This window comes from Alexandromys fortis, unplaced genomic scaffold, assembly GCF_014885135.2.
Source record: "Alexandromys fortis isolate MF-2015 unplaced genomic scaffold, M_Fortis_MF-2015_v1.1 scaffold_51, whole genome shotgun sequence".
Taxonomy (NCBI): Eukaryota; Metazoa; Chordata; class Mammalia; order Rodentia; family Cricetidae; genus Alexandromys; species Alexandromys fortis.
Window position 1 is genome coordinate 3,577,915 of NW_026067925.1, and position 17,683 is coordinate 3,595,597.

The 17,683-nt window shown below is 44.6% G+C and overlaps 1 protein-coding gene across 2 annotated transcripts in view; it reads right to left on the reverse strand.

The window, feature by feature from the left end:
• Positions 1-12,663, reverse strand: part of Rgs7 (regulator of G protein signaling 7) — a 351,190-nt gene extending 338,527 nt beyond the window's left edge. Inside the window, exons 1-2 of one of the 2 annotated variants that reach the window (XM_050142896.1) lie at positions 12,468-12,663; positions 11,235-11,358 (exon numbers count right to left, since the gene is read on the reverse strand). In XM_050142896.1, the coding sequence (XP_049998853.1) occupies positions 11,235-11,312 (78 nt within the window). In that variant the 5' untranslated portion in view covers positions 11,313-11,358; positions 12,468-12,663. The remainder of the gene's footprint in view (positions 1-11,234; positions 11,359-12,467) is intronic. The other variant, XM_050142894.1, reaches the window with a different exon arrangement.
• Between the last annotated feature and the right edge of the window lie 5,020 nt (positions 12,664-17,683).

Below are 17,683 nucleotides of genomic sequence, written 5' to 3' on the forward strand. Positions count from 1 at the left end.
AGCTAATGGGTAAGTTCAAAGCAACTTTAAAATTAGAAAGAGGGACCGGAGCAATGGCTCAGCAGTTAAGAGAACTTAACTGCCCTTGCAGAGGACCTAAGTTCGGTTCCCAGCACCCACATGGCAGCTCATAAACATAACTCTAGTTCCACAGGATCCAATGGCCTCCTCTGTTGTCCACAGGCACCAGTCTATACATTATGCACACACATACATGTAGACAAAACACAAATATACATAATTACACACACACACACACACAAAGCTTTTAATGACTTTTTCTCCAATAAAAGCCTAGCTGAGTAATTCTAATCTTGGTTAAACAAAACCTCAGTTAGGCAGAAATCTAAGTAGTCATAATTCTCTATGCTAAGCCCTGGTCAAGTAAGGACAATTTAACTAGTATTTTAATAAAACTCAGAGACTCCAGGAATAATGTAGGAAAAGATACCCATCTTCAGGGAGATGCAAATCAAAGCCCCAGTGGGCTACCACTCCACACCTAGTTGAATGAATATTGACAAGTGTAGGCAAGAATATGGAGCAAACAGAACCTTTGTGGGCTGCCTGTGGCGATGCACAGTGATGAGAAGGCAATCGCCCTGCTGGCCAGTGGTCCTGCTTCCAGGAGCACGCCACAAGAATTGAAAGCAGAGACTTTGAGAGATTTCTGGGCATTCACATCTGTTGCTGTTCCGTTTAGAACAGCCAGAGACAGAGAAAACCCAAGGACTCCTGGGCGAAGAAGGAAGCAAAATGTTGAAGACAACTCCAAAACAATAGTATTTGGTCTTTAAAAGGAAGAAACTGTGATGCGTGCACGATGGTCTTTGGAAACACATGAATGATTTTATGATGGGCGGGGAGTGGTCACCATAACATAAGGAACTGCATTAAAGGGTCACAGCATTAGTAAAGGCTGAGAGCCACTCTTCTTGAGGCTCAGAGGATGGTAAGCTTGTGGAAACAGCGAATCCGAAAATATGTATGAGAAATCTTAAAGAAAAAAAATGCTCTTTAAATGCCACCACTTCCATTTGTAAAAAAAAAAAAATCTAAGTACTTTTTATGTATTATAAAATTAATAGTTACATACACTGAAGAATTCCCCTGATCCAAGCTCAACGTGTGCATTCAATGAGTAAATCGAGCCATAACCTACAGTCTTTTTTTTTGATTGATTTTATTGAATTCTACATTTTTCTCTGCTCCTCTCTCTTACTTTCCCCTCCCCTTCAATCCTCTCCCATGGTCCCCATGCTCCCAATTTACTCAGGAGATCTTGTCTTTTTCTACTTCCCATGTAGATTAGATCCATGTATGTTTCTCTTAGGGTCCTCATTGTTGTCTAGGTTCTCTGGGATTGTAAATTGTAGGCTGGTTTTCTTTGCTTTATGTCTAAAAACCACTTATGAGTGAGTACATATGATAATTGTCTTTCTGGGTCTGGATTACCTCACTCAATATGATCTTGTCTAGATTCATCCATTTGCCTGCCAATTTCAAGATGTCATTTTTTTCTGCCATCTTGACTGACCAGGAACTAGCCACACAGCTCATGATAGCCTCAAACTTGTAGCCATGTTCCTCCCTCAGCTCCCTGAGTGCTGGGATTACAGGCATGAGCCACCATGCTCAAATTTTAACATGAACATCTGTGTAATCCTGACAACACCGATTATTCTTATCTCCACTTTACAGATGAGCAAACCCACTCCAAGAGGAAAGCAATTTAATCCATAGCAAGTCTATTCGCGCTTCAGCAGTCTGCAAATGTTGCGGGAGGTCTTTCCGCCCCTCCAACCAATAGCTGCTGTAATACCAGCCCATTGGGGCGTGGTCTCACTCCCTTTAAAAAAGCGGCTATTTCCTCTGCTCGCTCTCTTCTCTTCCTGCTCGGCTGGAGACTAGACTCCCTTCCTGGTTGCGCAGATGGCTGTTGTCTGGGATTGTGATCTGTAAGTTTTTTCCCCTTTAAATAAATAACACCCTATTAATCATAACTCCAAACTGGTGTTGCCTTGTTCGTGACTTACGCCTTCATGCAAACACTGAAGCTAATTCTCTAGGTGCAAGAGCAATGGCTTCTATAATGTTGCTAATTTAAAGACACTCAACTCCTGAGCTATCAGGATTAGGATGGCTGGACCTGGGTGGGCGGCGGGGGGGAGGGGGGGGACCAAAGTTTAGCTTTGTAAGGGAGAAGCCATACACTTGTGCCTCGTGCATCTCAATGAAGGGCTGGGGTTTTCAACATTCTCTTAATTCAGTTCATTTCTCTCTGCCCTTACAGTCAAGAGCTGTGCAATTTGAGTACTCTGCTAGGCACCCAGAATTGCAGACTGGAGACAGAGGTGTATATATATTTATTGAGAAACCAGATGACCAAAAAATAAGTAACTTTTCATCTGGCCAGTGCTTCCATTTTCTTGCCATTCATTGGCCTATTGAGAATAGACTGAGATCTATGTTTCATTGCTGTAAAATAAGTCACCGGCAGCTCAGAAAACAATTGCATTGTTCAAAAGTCTCACCACACACATACTCCGTATGTGGGGAGGCTGACTGCATGTCTGATGAGAACTGTGATTCCAATGTCTTCTCCCTCCACTAATTTATCTAGACAGCAACTCAGTCAAGAGCCTGATTTCACATTTTATGTACTAATTCATGCACTTACACATCCGACATTCAGAGATACCTATTCTATCTCATTGATTAAAAGGCTGGCACACAGAGCAGAAACAGAGGTGTTTCCATCCTTACAGAGCTCCCAGCATTGCCACTAGTTTCTCAGTGACCTTGGACATACACAGTAGAGAGAGAGAGAGAGAGAGAGAGAGAGAGAGAGAGAGAGAGAGAGAGAGAGGTGTGTGTGTGTGTGTGTGTGTGTGTGTGTCCAGATCTCTCTTATTAGGGAAATAGGCTGTGTGTTAGTTATGGCAATTGCAGCATCTAGGAGAGTAATGCAAGAAGATGGACAATATGGCCCATGGGGACAGTCAAGGTATCCTGCTACACCTGTACCCCCCAAAGACACTAATAACCAAAATAGTTCCTTATTTCTCTGAATATTATTATATGTAAATTCTCACAAATTATGTATGTAAATGATGTATGTAAATGACATGACATGTGGTAACTGCTAACTAGTAAAAAAAAAAAGTCCTAAATGTAAGTAAAGTTATGACAGCTGACAAAAGATATTGATTTCCTGAGGAGAGGAAGCTTCCAGAAAAGCTGAACATGAGAAACATGGATAGGTAGATTTCTAATGATGGCAGGGGACGTCACTGGGTGGCAGAGCACTGGCCTGATGCAGGTGATTGGGTTCCGCCTCCCAGGGCTGCACATATGCACACATGTAGTACATGTTCTCTACACACCTCTGGACCAGACAAATGCTTTCTGCTGAACCAGAGTGGCTGGCACTGAGAGCTTTGTGGGACTAACCAAGGTCATGTGGACACACATTGTTCTTTAGAACCTCCTAGCAATGACTAAAAATGGGAACTGGTGATCGGCTAAATGGCCCCGAGCCACAGGGACAGATTAGTCAACATCATGGTTTTTCTTTAAAGACATTTATTCTTCTTGCACATGTTAGATGAAATGTAACACATCATTTTATTTCTTTCCTTCGCATGTGACACAGATTTTTCAAAGCTTTTCATTCTGTGTCTCCACGCTATCTTATCTAATCTAATAATCACCAGACACATGAACACTTAAATCTAAATTAATTTAAACCAAACATGATTTAACATGCATTCAGCCTTCAGTATTGCTGACCACAATGCAAACTGTCCAGATACCCAGTGTGGCAAGTTACCCCAAGACCTAACAGTATGTCTATGATGTCTCCTCAGCATTAAGGAAAGGTCTGTTATCCGCACTGCCACATAGTATCGTACCCCGGGTCCCTATCAGCCCAGAATCTCCACACAGGATCGGATAAGCACAAATCTACTGGTCAAATAGAGAAAACTAACTCCCTGTCCAATTACTGCTGGGAACCCAAGAGCTAACAGTGATCAAAGCCAACACATTAACTCTGCACAGAGTGGTGAATAGGGACCCTTCCATAGTCCATGCTGGAGCAGCAGGAGGTGGGTCACTTGCTAGCACTGAGCTAAAAAGACATTACAGTTACCAGCTATGCATCACGCATACATCGATAATTTAGAGCAGACTTAGGAGGACAGACACCCAACGTCGTTATGTGATTTAGAAAAATAATGACACTTCAAAACTCCCCAATGCACAAAATAAGCAAATAGATAAAGTCCGACCTCCTCATCACCTCTGAAATGCCACAATCCTATGCTTTATTTGGTTTATAAAATGTCATGGAACTATGCAGATACACGCACAGTCACACATAAAGTTATATACACATATATGCACAGTTATGCATAAAGTTATACACACAAACATGCACAGTTATGCACACACATATATGCAGTTAGACACAAAGATGCATACAACTTAAGAAGAGTTTGCTAACAATTATAAGGTGGCCATCTAAACCCTCCGAGACCAGACACTGTGTCATGAAGATGATATCTTCAAAGCATCCTATAGGGCTTGCCTGTTTATACAATTGTAAGATATGATGAAAGCGAAGAACATGTTCCCTCCTTTTCCTCTTCAGAAAAAACAAAAACAAAAACAAAAACCCACCAATTTAGTCTAACTGACCTGACACATACAAAAGTGTTCAATAATTTTTGTCAAATAAATAGTGATATTACTACTAAAATCAATAAACATTTATTAAAGACCTGATACACATTAGGTGCTACCCAAGACACTTCCCCTAGGCTGTCTGACTGAACAATCCCAGGAGGGAAACCTTTATTAATTTATTTATATTTTCTCACTGTATCAATAAAAAAACCGAAGTGAAAGGAGTTAGGATCCTAACTTCTTGGCACACAACTAAACCAGAGCCCAGCTGAGCTTTAAGGCTAAGACTTTCCAGTACCAGAGAATATATCCTAATTTGGCTAGCCATAAAAATAGAATAAGAATAAGATCTAATTGGGACTGGAGGGATGGCTCAGCGATTAAGGATATCGGCTACTCTTCTAGAGGTCCTGAGTTCAATTCTCAGGACCCATGTGGCAGTTCACAACAGTCTATAACTGTAGTCCCAATGGGATACAATTACCTCTTCTGGTTTGCAGACATACATGCAAACAAAACACCCATTTAGATAATGTATATAAATAGACACATGGTTTCAAAAAGATCCCTGAACTTATTCATAAGAACATAGCTAATGGCTACCATTTTCCTAGACACTTTCCAAAAGACAGACGATCAGGTGGTCCTTCAACACAGGCCTCTCAGACAAGGTCCTTTCTAGCCAGAGCGGGAGGGCAGTTTCAGTGATGCTGGAGACAAGTCCATGTCTCTCAGAGTTCTGCTATACTCAGAATTTTGTTAATGGAGCTAGGCATAATGCAAAAGGAATCAAAATGAAAGCAAGTAGAATTCCCATGTTGCCTTGAGGAAACAGCATAAAGAAACCAGGCCTTCCATCCACCCCCTTAGGAACTGAGTGAGCACCCACTTTGCCGTTTACAATTATTTTATAATTAGATTGATGCTGTGTGGGATAGACGTCTTTGTGGCCCTGACATTCAGAAGCCTTGCCGGCGCTACAAAGTGAAGAGCCTCCATTTGCTTGTTGGCTGCAGGTCTGTTCTCAAGGAGAACTGAACACTATTAGGTCACTAAACTGTCTCGATGGGAGGTATTTCCGTTTTCTCTGCAGTGATCATATTCTGTCACCCACACCACCTAAAAATACCCAGCTTCCCATCACTCGGGGGAACCACAAAGCTATTAGAAGGCAATAAATTCCCTGGACAGCTCCCTTTGGTGGATCTGCATTTTCCTCTGATCAATTCGATTCAGAGACACTGGAGATGGAAAGTGAAGGAGGTAAAATCCAAGCCACAGATCCTCGGGTCAATCCCACAAACAGCCTGGGCCAGCAAAGAGCTCCACCAGGAAGTCCTTCCTGCTCTGAACTCAGTAATTATTAGCCGGAATTCATCATGAAAGTGTCACCGATAAAACGCTTCCACCTCCCCCAGAAGACGTGCTGAGGAGGACCCTGTCCTGTTTCATGGAACCCGCCATGATTCGTGCCACTGGAGAGGGACAGAGAGGTCTGGCTGTCATTACTGTAGACAATATCTCCTGGTCCAGAAAGGCACTTTCCTGACATCTCATTAGATAAGATGCACCACTGCAGAATGTTCCAGAAATGTGATGAAAATTCTTGTCTGCCTCCCATCTGTATCCTTACCTTCAAAATTGGAGGCTTAAAGGCCCCGGACCTTTGTATTTATTTACACACACCTTCCTTTTCTAACATGCCTTTCGCTTGTGGTCACCCACAAATACTACCCCATCTCCTGACATGTACTAAACCCAGGCAGATCAAGAGAACTAACGTTAAAACCCAGCAGATTGTTTTTAACAGTGGAAGTGGAGCTGGAGACAGCAGCAGCCTCTAAGGTGATGAGACTAACAAGCTTGTGATGATAAATGCACTGAGCTGAAGCAAATCACAGCAGCAACTCAAGGCTGAGAGACTGACCCTGTCTGTGGTCCAATAACCCTAGAAGAAATAGAACCCCTCCCTGTCTCAAAAGAGTGGCAACTGTCCCAAGAAAGAGGGACATCAGATGTAGCTTCCAAATACACTGCGGTGAAGCTAGCCAGCAGAGACAACCTTCCAAATGGCAGGCTGGTGGTCACTGTGCCTTCAGGTAAGAAAGGCCAGCTGTCCCATAATGTTCATAAAGACTGGAATATTCCTCCCCTTAAATACTGATCTGGTGCCACAACCACAGTATAGTGTCATGTTGAGCACCTGTATACAGTAGGTACCGAGTCAAGGATGGGACCAGCTATCATCTTCAACAGATACTGTGAGTTATCAAAGACATTGCTTCCTCTCTTAGAACCAAGATAAACAGCATATTAGTGAGTTTTGTACTTTTCCCTTTGATTTTGTTTCACACAGAAAAGCAAAAAGACACAAGTGGAAAGCAAACTATTACACAGAAGCTGAAGAGAGGAGGAGAGAGTAGAAGGAAGGCATGACTGAGAGAGGACAAAGGAGAGAGGCATGGTGAACTTGATAGCTTTGCTATCTCCAAACCCATGCACCGTCCAGTAAGACAACGAAGGAGGAAAAGACTTTCCTTTTCTTTTCTGACAGCTGGAGCATAAATGGTGACTGCAGTGATATCAGAAATTATTGGATATGTTGAGCATTCTTGCGAGTGAGGTGCCAGCATTCCAACAACTCTGAAATACTGGCCCCAAGGTGCCCTAGCATTTTGTTTTTCCAACGCAGGAGTGTCACTTGCAGGAAAGGAGTAATGCATGCTGGCTAGTGAGCAACATGCTGGCCAGACACCATGTTTGGACAATGTCAACCTGCACTCTGGGATCCAGCTCGGCCATCTTTTGCAAACAGTACTGGTCACAGTAGCGGTTTCTCTCAGAGATGATCAAAACTGAGAACAGTGTTTACAAATCACTAGCCCAGGACGGAACTCAATTTCTGACATGCCACCTCTACAGATGTTTGAAGAAACTGGTCTGGCTCCATCTCAAGGAAATTGATTACTTACAGCTCCAATCTAGTTAACACCCATCTGAGGAGAGCACAGATAGCTTCAGAAATAAAAGCGTTCAATCCTCATCATTTTGCAACTTTTAAAAATGTCCTCAAATATATCAGACAACATTATCACTCTAATTTAATTAGAAAAATTAGTTAGGAAAAGGCAACATTATAAAGCCAAGAATTGATAAGGCAAATATTTCATCCATAACAACATTTAAAGTGGATCTCAAACATCACATAAACTCTAGAGACCCTTTCTATTAAGCTAAAGTCTACTTGCAGACAAGTCAGACTGACTTTTCCATACCAACTGTGATCACTAGGTAGCATTGCCGTGCCCTAAAGCCTTTAGAACAGTAACATTTACACAGCCTGGCAATCACAGCTTGACGTGCTGAAGACTGTCTTCTGTCAAAACACTGTGAAGGGACCGAAGAAACAGCTCAGTGGGTAAAGTGCTTGCTACTCAAGCATGACGACTTGAGTTCAATCCCCAGCACCCACAAAAAGAGACAGACATGTTGACAAGTTCATAATCCCAATGTTGGTAAGGTAGAGGAGGCTGGTGAATCCCTGGGGTTCACCGGCTAGCCGGTCTGGCCTAATTGTCAAGTTCCAGGTCAGTGAAAGATTCTGTCTCAAGGAACAAAGTGGAAGGCTCCTGAAGAAAGACACCCGTGGTTGATCTCTGGTCACACACACACACACACACACACACACACACACACACACACTAGATTTTTAGATGGGAAAAGATGACTGTACTTTTCATTATTTGTCAGAACTCCTATGATCTGTATTAGAGAATCACAATGGAGAGAGACAGCAAACAAGAAATTCGCACAGGGCAGCATTCCTATGTGTTCTACACTGGTAACCATTTACAGTGCTGCAGTCCTCCCCAGGGTGTTTCTAGGACGTCGTCTATAACCCATGAAGACAGAGTGGAAACAACACACATCTGTCTTGAGTGTCTGAGCAGAGAGCATTATGATGGGGGCAGGCAGGAAGAGAGGGAAAATGCCACGAATCTGGCCACTTCAGATCACACGTTCAAGAATTGCACTTCAGCAGTGAAGGAGAAGCGGAAAATTGGCATCAGTCAATAAAACAGCAATTTCTCTCCCTCTTCTCTCTCAGCCATTCTTGAGCAATGCCCTGTTAGGACTAAAGGCCTTGGCTGAACCTTTGGTTGACTTCCGTATTAATTAGCACTGTAACGAGAGCCTAGTTCTTCATGAAGGGGGAGCTGTTGAAACTTCCTAGCATAGATTGGCCCTACACTCCTCTTCAATTACTTTGCTAGTCATATTAAAAAAAAAAAGGCCTCCACAGAGAAGTTATCAAGTGGTAAGCCCACAGAAGATGTGGTGCCAAGGTAAAACAACAGAAAAGCCATGAAGTCCTGTTCTATGTGTGTATACACATAGACCATTATACAATGACTAGCGAATGATAATGACTTGATGTGTTTATGACCTAGCCGGCATTGTTTAAAATTATTACTTATGTCACAACAAAACTTACACACACACACACACACACACACACAAATGTTCAGATAATTCAGACAGACTTTAAATCCATGGCTAGATATTGTGAGTAAGATTTACTGAACCTAGCTTTGTTTATCAATCACATTTCATCTGGCAATTTTTCCCTGAACATTAATGAAATAATGCTGTTTTTAAAAAATTAAAATGTTATGCAGAGGCAGAGTCAGGAAGGTTGCTGCAAGTTCAAGGCCAGCTAGGGCTACATAGTGAGACCACATCTCAAAGGGACAAAACAGTTAGATTCTCTCCATGAAATCTCCATGAAGCCTATGCGTTTAAATTGAAAACTAATAGCAATTTGAGACTATGAACTTATAAAGTCAATTCAAAATTAGTAATCTGAGACTTAAGAACAACAAATAATGATATCAAAGTCACCTGTCAGTTATTTATAGGCAAACAGGAAAAGATGGCAGCTCTGTTACTTAACAAACATAGCTTACTATCATTAATTTTCCCTCGAAAAAGTGCACTGCATATACTCCTAGAATAGATTTTCAAATTCTCACATCTTGCATGTTACAACATTCAAAGTCATTCCAAGTAAAAGAAAATATGGCCATTTACTTTCAAGCACCTAGATGCCACCACCAGCATATTCTTCTTCTCTAGACCAACTCTTTATTTAAAATCTTCTCACACCCAGTTACTGCACTCAGCGTCAGAATAGAATAGTAATGACTTAGGTTCAAATACATAGGAATCTCAATGCATCTATTTGGATAAAAATAGTGAAATAGTCACCTAGTTCCTTGTTTTTGTTTTTCTTTTTACCTCTTCATCCTGTGGTGTCTCAGACACATCCGACTGCCTTTACAAGTATATGGAATAGCACTGTCCACAGGCTACATGATGAGGAGCTGGCATTGTGTCTGGGCTCTACATGTCTGCTCTTAGAGCAATACTGATATTCCCTCCAGCCCGTTCCTCACTACATTCTAACGTCTCTGGGCCACAGAAGTAAACGTTGGCATTCTGCATGGGCTAAGGCAGCACACCGTCTTTCTTCTGCATGCACAATCAATTCACAATCTCATTCAGGATTCAGGGCTCCTGCTAATCAAAACCCTTAATGACATTCTTGACCTCAGTGTGTGATTTCCAGTTGTCATTGTCAGCTAAAGAAACCTAAACTGATCCACACCCCCAGGCAACACGCTTAAGAAAAATAATCCCAGTAAAAACTACAAGAGGAAAAATCAACGCAGAACTTACATAAAGAACACTGCATCCTTAATTTTAGTAAGCTTGCTGATTATTGCCATCTTGAAGTTACCTAAGCAACCACTCTAAAACCCAAGCGAAACCCAAATGTGTCTGTAGCTCTATGCCTAGAAGTTTGATGCTGAAAGCACGGCAGAAATCCGTCAGATATGTTTGTGGAAGGGGGAATCTGGATTGCACAGATCTATCCCATGGACACACGACCCTAGAGTATAGATGCTATAGATAAAAACACCAGAAACAATACAAAGTACAAAATTAGATTAAAACCAACAGAACTAGAGTCATTTAGTTGTGAGTAAACTCATGAAAGCATATACACCCACGAATATAATCATTCTTGCCACACATCTGCAACGTGGTCTCGTTTTATTTCCAAAGTATGGTGCACTTGAGAAATTATTATAATCTAAATGTTTGGAAGGGTTACTAGGAAAAGCCTCTGGAAATTACAAGGGGTGCTGTTAAATCAGGGGGAGCAAACAAAACTCACTGAATGGTCAAGCGTGCAGTGATTGCTAAGGACAGGTGACGCTAACAATCAGCAAGGAATATGCTAGGTCTCATCTACTTCTTGTCACTTAGAAGCATCCAACTGTCTTCTAGCATAGTACATAATCATTGATGATCCGGGAATTCACAAAATTGATAAATACTCTGATTCAAATAAAGGACATAGAAAGGAAAAAAGGGAGGAAGGAAGGAAGGAAGGAAGGAAGGAAGGAAGGAAGGAAGGAAGGAAGGGGAAAGAAGAAAGCTGAAGGTTCCCTTTTCTGAGGGAAGTGCAGAATTCTTACCTTTCTGTATACCAGCATGTTCGGTGATTCATCTGCCACCCCGTTGCTGGTCTGTCCATAATTATTCCCCTGAGCCATTTCACCCAGAACTTGGTCCCTCCTTTGCGAGGATGATCAGTCCGCCCTGCAAAGGATCAGAGAGGCTCCAGTGAGATCCTGGTGGGAGTCCTCAAGAGAACAGACTCCCCTGACTCATCTTCATGTCCACAGTACCCAATCCACGGGGAGAAATCTCCCATCCCCGGGCTGACTGGAAGGACACGGGAAATAGACTTAAAAAGACAGAAAAAATAGAAAAAAGAAAAGGAAAGGAAAAGGAAGGCGTTTACAGCTGTAGCAGCCTCGGGGAATTTTAACGGACAGCCTTCCAGTGAGAAACAGTCATCTGGCTAAGGTTTCTGTGGGCTTCATTTTATAGACACTCTTTGAAAGTGTTAAGTACTCACTTAAAACCCGTGGTTTGCACTTCTCTAGTGCCGACAGCTCTCTCGGATGCTTGCAGCACCACTTGATGTGGTCCTCCCCAAAGGGCGGAAAGCCAACACCCACGGCAGCCCACTTTCTCCCAGTAGCCCAGTAGTTTCCCATGACAGGCACGTCAGAGGCCCCTTCCCCACAAGTGTTTTCCTGCACAGTCTCCTCTCCATTCCTTGGGTCCCCCACACAGCCTGGGCAGAGGCTTCTCCACTTTCACCTGCCTTCACAGCCAGCCCATGGCTCCTCTGCTGCTCCCACCTCACTCGGAGCACTAAGTCTGAACCTAATCCTTACTGATCTTTGGAAGAAAGCGTCCGAATTAGGTTCAGGCAACCGGAGGCTGGTGAGAAGTCGAGCCTTGAGCAAATCACCTGGCACACCGCGGAGAGCAAGCTAACTGCACAAGCCTGGAGCGATCAGCCAGGAGCGCAGAAAAAGCTGCTCATCCTGCTTGGCCCTCGCTCTCAGCGGCAGCAAATGGCAGGCAGGCAGGCAGCCTTGCCCCGCACCGAGGCACCGGCGGCACCGGGCAGCAGTTTCAGCACCGTGGACCGCGGCGTGCGCAGCGCCCCAGCCCGGCCCGGCGCGCGGCTCCGGGGGGGGGGGGGGGGGGGGGGGGGCCCAGGGGGGGGGGGGGGGGGGGGGGGGGGGGGGATCGTGGCTCCCGCCGGAGTAGGATGAGAGCTGGGTGCGGGCCGAGGGGTCCCAGGGACTCCGGGTGGCGCCGCCTCCTCCCCTCCAGTCCCCTCCGTTTACCTCCTCGGCCAAGGTCACGGCCCCGCGGCTCCCCTCCGGGCGTGCTGCGGGCAGGCGCTGTCAGCTGGCTGCGAGCGGAGCAGCGAGGCAGGGCAGCCTCATCACACTCGCGCTGCTCAGGCCACCGCCACCCTCGCCTTGGTGCACAGGCGGCCCCGGCAGCCGCCGCTCGCGCCCGCTCCCCCGGGCCGCTTCGCTCGCTCGCTCCCTCCTCCGCTTCTCCTCCCGGGGACTGGGACCAGTCGAGCGCGCGCGGGAGTCGAGACGCCCGGCCCGTGCGCGCGCGACTAGGAGGAGGGAGGAGGCGACAGTCACGTGGGACAGGGACGCCCGAAGGTGCCGGCTCGGACGGGCTCGGCTCCGCCGCCGCCACACCCCTGGGTGTCCCCGGTCTCCCGACCCCGCAGCCCCTCGGAAGCACAGGCCCTGTCCCTGGCGCTGGTCAGACCACGCTCCCGCGCCCCGCCCGCGCCGCCTTTAGGCCTGGAGACCAAACTGAGCTAAGCAGGAGGAAGGGCTTTGGCGGAGGGTGGGTGGATGGCTGGGTGGGTGAATGGGTGGGTGGGTTGATAGAGAGACGAGGCCCCCTACCGCTGGCAGGTCTGCGTCGTGCGCCTGGCGACCCTTCTGGCAGAACTAGGGAAGCAAATGATTGATAATCTTTATGCTTAAGTAACAGCACAGAGAGATGCTGGAATAGCCCAGATTTGAAAGCAATGGCCAGGACCAAATTCAGCAGCCCCTCCTCTCCTGTTTGCCTGTGGCTTTCACTGTCTCCTCCTAAGTTGGAGAAACGCGAAGGAATTTGGAGGCCTTGACCGAAAGGGAACAGTCTCGCCACCTGTGACATTGAAAGACCATGGCTGAAGTCTAGCTGTTTTAACAGGCTGGGCTCAGAGGAACGTGGCTTCTGTTGGTCCTTGTACTCCGCCGGGTTCACAGAATCACAAAGGGTCTGCGATTGCTGATACCCATGAACTCTTCAGGTCCTCGCCACTGATTCCTCAAAGGTTAGAAAGACACGAAAGAGAAAAGTGTTCATCAGTTTTCTGGGACATTAGGAAGTTGTAGGAGCCTAAGAATCTCTCCACCAGTTCCCCAGGTCTTTCCTTCCACTGCTCAGCAAAATTCTCTTTGTTTCCAATCTTTTTGAATGGGCCCTTGGAATTTTTACTCGAACCCTGCTGCTCTCTCTCCAGTACTCCCCCACCCCCACCCCTTTCCCTTTGCTCTGTCTACTGTCCGGATACTCACTTGGTTTGGATGGATAGATATGAAAAGAGGGACAGATGGACAGATGGATAGATATGAAAAGAGGGACAGATGGACAGATGGATAGATATGAAAAGAGGGACAGATGGATAGATATGAAAAGAGGGACAGATGGATAGATGGATAGATATGAAAAGAGGGAAGGGCCTGAAGGAGTTTCTAAGGCTAGTTGCAATCGCCAGGAAAGGACTAAGGAGGAAGATTCAGTTTAGAGACAACTCATAATTCCTGTCACTATGTAATGGACACCTTAAAATTCTCAGGACTCCCCACTCTTCAGAATGAGACCCATCGTATCTTAGATTTTAACATTCACCTTCATAATTTTCTCAGGTAATGGAGACTTGTGTGGTATAAATAAGAAAAACAAACATGGGTATTGCTGGGCCTTTTTTTCTGTTTTAAAACCCTAAGTATAACATAATCACAACTGTCATCATTCAAATTCATTTTACTATTTTCTCTATGAACCATACATGTTGTAATATTTTTGTTTTAAAAAAATTAATTTTTGAATGTGACAATATTACATGCCAGGTGGGACCTCTGATCAGCAGGCAAAAAGCCTGCTTGTAGCCTTATCACACTCTGCTCCCAAGACATTTAAGAGCTTTTTTTCTTTATGTTTAACTTTAACAGTTTCACAGTGGGAACGAAATCTAATTGTATTACTATTTTTGAAATATGATAAATAGTGTCTATTTTTGTAAATAATTCCGAGTTTAGGCATCCTAAGTTACTACTTTCTGATGTAGGCATGAATTTTCATTCTGGAAGTAGTTACTTATTTACTGTGAGTGAAAGTTTCCTTTTTTCTTCTACAAAGAATTTAAACAAGCACAGTAGGTGTCTTTTGTCCTTAAGGAGTCTCCAGTCAAGTTGGGGAGATATAAAGACCTCCTTTTCTCATGCCTTGCATCCAGTCCCGTCAGCAGGTCCCAGAGAGAGCATCCAAAGGGACCGTGTCAAGTGCAAATGCTATGTGATTTCCGTACTTAACATCTCCCAAAGGACTCTAAGCTGCCCAAGATGAAAGATGTCCTCAAGACACCAACAATGGGGAGGATTATATGAACATGCCCCTGCCAGTTCTAAAGTTGGTGTGCTAACCTGGTGCCCTAGTTGGCTTTCTGTTGCTGTGATAAGATGGTGATCAAAACCAACGTGGGAAAGGAAAAGGAACGTTGGTCTTTCAGGTTACAATCCATCATCATGGGAAGTCAAGGCAGTAACCTGGAGGCAAGAGAAGCAGGGACCATGGAGGACCAAGCAGTTTAATGGTTTACTTCTGCTGACTTGCTCAGATACATCTCTTATTTAGCACAGGGCTCCCATTCTAAGGATGACTCCACCAACAGTAGGCTAGACCCTCCTACAAAAAATGCCCCACAGACCACAAACTAACCTAGGCAATTCCTCAGTTGAGATGAATCTAACTTGTGTCAGTTAACGGAAACTAACCAGCGTACTTGGCTACTCTGCTCCAGGCATAGCGTCTTTGTGTTCCTTTATGCCATATACGTATGCTTGTGCCTCAGGGCATTTGCGCTGGCTTTTCCTGCTATCCTATCCAGAATGTTCGACCTTCAGATGTTGGTGTCACTCTTCCACTCTTACCTCAAGGGATACCTTCTCAACAAGGACAATTATGTTCTCAATGAAGACAATTACACTCTCAAGTCCTACCTAAAATAACCCATCCTCCCTGTAGTCTTTTACACTCTTGCACTAACTGAGTGTCTGTTCCTTGTAACAGGACTGCAGCTTGCTTATAGATTACACTTGTCTTTCTCCTTAGGTTCCATGACGGCACAGACATTTTCTCTCCTGTTCACTGCCCCATCCTCCAGACATGGAGGATCTGTCTGACAAGGGTAGAAAGAACTTTAATTACTTATGAAGCCGATGATGGGGTGAGGTCATGAGCACGGTTCACTGTGAACCTCTGGTCAGACTGGAAGAACAACTGTCGACGATACTGAACTGAGCTGAGTAGCACCAAGACCCATCATAGACAGGAATGACCTCCCCTTTGAACCTGCTTCCTCTCTATCATCATGGCAACGGACAGCTCCCCACATCACACACCCGCTTCACAGAGGGATGCTCTTAGCACGAATTAAATGGTAACATGGAGACAGCATTTTGATTTTCGAGAAGAAAACTCATTATTAATATGAGGCTCTTGCGATGTAAAAACATTGAAGCGACAAGGCAAGCAGAGAGGGAACACCATTCACAGTAGCCCATTGATATTTTACAGGGTAAATTGATTTAAAAGTGATATAAGGAAGTGTGGCTTTAGATCTCTAAGAAATAGCTTCTCTGCAATCAGCTTGCTATTATTTATAGCCCAATAAACTCATTGTTGAATTATTCTCCACTCTGGAAATCCCTTTGGCCACTTTGCGGCCATTTCCCTGGTAATTATCCACACCAGCATCAGACAAATGAGAAAGGAGAACTAGGGTTTCTCTATACTGTGGGCTGCTTGGCTCATTTTCCTGCTGAGGGGTTTGAGTTCTGATTTAAAGTAATTCCAAAATTATCCACTTTTCTAGTGTTGGCCCCTTTCTGTTAGTGTGCAGTAACTGAGCACACGTCTCCAATGAGACTCTGAATGATGTCCAGAAGAGAATCCAGAAAGTGTACAGACTTAATGGCACAGCATGAGGAAGGCTTCCAAGGGCCATGCCTTTGACTCAGTTGCTTAAAATGTAAGGAACAATGAGCAAACAGGTTGACCGGCTTCGTCTTCAGTTCCTTCATCTACAAAATCAACTCATGTTCTGGTCCTCGTTTTGTCCTCCTGAAAAAAAAAAATGTCTTTAATTTGAGGTGTGTTTGTCAGTCTTGTATGACTCTAGCAAATGTCTAAGTACATCAGTCTGTAAAGAGAAAAGGCTCGTGTGTGCTTCCGATTTTGAAGGTTCAAGTCTGTAATCAGTTGGCATTTTGGCTTTTAGGTCTGTGGTAGGAGTGTGAAGCCAGCAGAGCCACTGATGTCTTAGGAGTGGAAAACTTTGAAGAGGGGAAGCCTGGGCTCCTTTTGAGGTCACACCCTCATTGATTAAAGACTTTTCACTGTGCCCTTCCCCTCATGGTTCCACCACCCCACAACAGCTCCGTGCTGATGACCGTACTGTTAACACATAGGCTGTTGAGAGACACGAGCAATACGCATGGCAAATCAAGCTCGGAAAGACAGTCTACATCGATATCCATATCAAGAGAAATGGTGAGCTAGAAATCTACAATCATTTCTTCTGGGAAGATGCTAGGAGCTTCTATGTCTATAATCATCGAGAAAATTAAATACAACAGAGAGTGTGTTGCACTCAGAATATGAAAACTGAGAGGTAATAACTGCATGGTGAGAGAGAAAAGGTAGAGTCCATGAAGGACTGCAGAGCATGCCCACAGCAGGCCACCCTGGGACTCTCATCAAGTGACAGCTGAGCTCAGCATTGCCCTGACAGGCAGCTGACTCCTGGAGATGGGGAAATACAGAGCACCCAACTCCTGTTTGGCTTCCCAATTCTCAGCAAAGAAAAGCAAGCATGAAACTTTGAAGAAAATCATAATTACAATGGCATGGGGATGAGCAGGAAGAGGCTAGGTCTCAGAAGCAAATGAAGAAACTGGGCTTCCACGGCTTGCTTCCTTTCTCAGAACTGTACATCTGGGAGAGTTGGGCTGAAATAATTTCAGCACCTTTAAATGCCAAACCTGGTGCTTCCCACACTATGCAACTTCACCTCTGAGAGGCAACTGAGATCCTAGGAGACAGAAGAAATAGTAAAGGACAATCGGTGGGGTTGGGCTCTGGAGTCAGAGCAGGCCAAGCCATTGGGATAGACAGGACTTGGCAATGCAATTCTTGGGGACTCTGAAAAGCATGCTTTAAGCACCATCACTCTTACATAGCCTTAGAGGATGCATTG